At 43.8% G+C, this 2,934-nt stretch overlaps 1 protein-coding gene across 1 annotated transcript; it reads left to right on the top strand.

The window, feature by feature from the left end:
* Positions 1-229: 229 nt before the first annotated feature.
* SARC_13622 (hypothetical protein) lies at positions 230-2,563 on the top strand (the record flags this gene model as incomplete). The annotated part of the gene is made up of 3 exons (XM_014292248.1): positions 230-409; positions 1,379-1,514; positions 2,324-2,563. Coding segments are annotated over 3 exons (515 nt in total), but the record flags the coding sequence as incomplete, so codon positions are not given.
* Between the last annotated feature and the right edge of the window lie 371 nt (positions 2,564-2,934).

The raw sequence follows: 2,934 nt of genomic DNA, 5'->3' as shown, positions 1-2,934 counted from the left end.
ATAATATATTAATATATATATGTATAAGTATAATATATATATATATATATGTGTGTGTGTGTGTGTGTGTGTGTGTGTGTGTGTGCGTGTGTCTATCTGAATACCAAAGTATACGAAAGTACCAGATCCTACTCTATATACCTTGACCCGTATCTCCTCTACAGTGCATGTCCTTCTAAACTCTCCAAGCAACCATCGTATCTCATTCCGTTGCATTTACCACACCCTGGCCACACAGAGCTGGCTGAGGGTGACGCTTTGGCATCGTACCGCTCAGAGAAGGGCATTGAAGTGCGAGAGCAAAGATGGATCACAAACGAACTGACGGACACGGCTATCGTCTTCCATTTTTTTGCGACGTTCATGGACATTAACATGCCCTGTCTGTACCCACACCGGGATAGCCGAGGTGTGTGTGTGCGTATATATATATATATATATAGATGCGCGTGTGTGTGTGTGTTTGTGATTTTTGTTTGTGGTCGTGGTTGTGGCTGTGGTTGTGGTTGTATCGTGTTTCATTTGTTTGCGACGTTCGTGGACATTAACATGTGTTGTTTGTACCCACACCGACAGCCAAGGTGTGCGTGCGTGTGCGTGTGCGTGTGTGTGTGTGCTTGTTTTGTGTTTGTAGCGCCGCCAAGGGGCGTTCTGTTTACGTTGAAACGCACACAGGCGCTCACACTCGGTATACTGCAATGCACACAACCGCCTCTGGGCAAATACGTATACCGCTTATCTACACCATACCTCACATAACCACACCTGGGCAGAGTCTATCCTATCTATAGCCTCGGGTGTCCCATGTAATCCTGTGTTTGTGTGTGATGCGCTTGTACGTAACTATGCCCCATCAAGGGATGTTACATGCTATAGAAGGTGAACGGTTATCTACCACTCGTCTGGGGTGTCCCATGTAATCCCCTGTGCGTGCGAGTAGTTCCGGCATACGATTGTGAACTATCAGGAGGCTTTACGTACTATAGAAGCTGACCGATGTTTACATGCCCAAATATATCGCACAACCCCATCCATCCCTCTCTCCGTGATATGATATGATATGCTATCACATCCGTGCACTAATCCTCTGCTTCGCACAAAGGGCATCTCCATTATATGCACACACCAATCGTGGCATGAGTTGACTTTAACTGTATATTGTCGTTATGTATGTTTGTCTGCTGTTTACGGTCTCTGTCGCTGCAGTACTATTTGTTTGTCACCCGTTCCATTGTTGTAGAGCGATCATATGAGCCAAAACCAACAACACCAATACTACACTACACTACATGTCCATTCTCACAAAAACAGGACATATGAGCCAAAACTAACAACACCAATACTACACTACACTACATGTCCATTCTCACAAAAACAGGACAGGCCACTGAGTGCACCCACAGACCTTTCAGTGACGACTTTGTCCTGACACCCGAAACCCCGAGGAGTGGAGAGGGCCTGGCCAACGACGTATGTCTGTCCAAAGTGCGGGCTGGTACTGATGGGCGCGAGAGGTATTGGCTACTATTTATAGATATGCATATTCATACACCAAAGTTCTTGGCTGCTATTTATAAATATGCGCTATTCATGCGCCAAAGGTATTGGCTGCTATTTATAGATATGCATATGTATACGCCAAAGGTATTGGCTGCTATTTGTAGATATGTTTTTTTTACGCCATAAGCTCTGGCTGCTATTCATGATAGGTATATTTATAGTACCGAACTCCCAGTTTCCCACGAGTACATTCTCGGTTGGGATCCGTCGGGTAAAGTGTGTGCGTAATAAAACGTTTAACGGTTTGCCCATATTTTCTTGTGTGCGTCTTAAAGTACTCAGTAGTGCCCATTCCATTGTGTTACGGATTGACTATCGCACATCGGCATAATGCAAAGTGGTGCACTGAGGTGAAGGAGGGTGGGAGTGATCCTCTATCACTATATCACCTGGTTGAACTTCATCCTCTATCTCTATATCAACTATTTAAACCCCATGAATTCGACCCACCGGGACTGCTTTATTGTAGTAGAGGTGTAAGCTACACGCTTAGGTGGCTGTTACCTCTAATTAAATCAACCTACCGCCCTCCCCTTTTTATCTTCTATGGTTCAATTTATGATCGTCACCTATAGTCTATGAGATGCTCCTGAATACGACGACACTACAAACCTCCGGAGCTGTATATGTGACATCGCAAATACCTATCATCCATCCCATCTGTCATGTCACATATACTTATCTTCCATCCTATCTGTCCATGACATATATATACATATATATATACATCATTCACCCTATCCGTATCTCTCTCCCCTTGCAGTTTCAACGTATACGTGCGACGTGTTGAATCAGCCTCCAAATCAAAATGGCGGCCCTATCTACCCGTTCAGGCGGGGCACAATAACGTATTCCACGCGATTGCCCTGTTTGTCCACTACATACATCGAGAACACGGTGGGGTGCTACGGACCACCGATTTGGGCGGGATAATCAAACTAGACCAGATCCTGAAAGTTTAAAGACACTTACCTACATCAATAAAGTACTGAATCTAGGCCTGAATGTAAGGTGCAAGGGACGGGGACAACCCAGTACCGGGGGTTTTAGGGTTTTAGGACAATACGTGACGCTGATGTACAGTGACCTTGGATATAACTGACCAGTCCTTCGGTCGCTATTAGGGCAACTAGGCCGTTCAGCCATCTTCTATATTATAGAAAACATGGGGGAACGGAGGAAGTATCTAGGGTAATCGAATTAAATTACGTTTCTATAGAAATAGGAATCATTTACAACACTAGAATAGGAATCATTTACATTACTATAGAAATAGGAATCATGTACATTACTATAGAATTAGGAATCTTTTACATTACTATAGAAAAAGGAATCATTTACATTACTATAGAAATAGGAATCATTTCCATCACT

The sequence above is a fragment of the Sphaeroforma arctica genome (assembly GCF_001186125.1).
Source record: "Sphaeroforma arctica JP610 unplaced genomic scaffold supercont1.3509, whole genome shotgun sequence".
NCBI lineage: Eukaryota > Ichthyosporea > Ichthyophonida > Sphaeroforma > Sphaeroforma arctica.
This window is presented reverse-complemented; position numbering and strand designations above follow the sequence as displayed.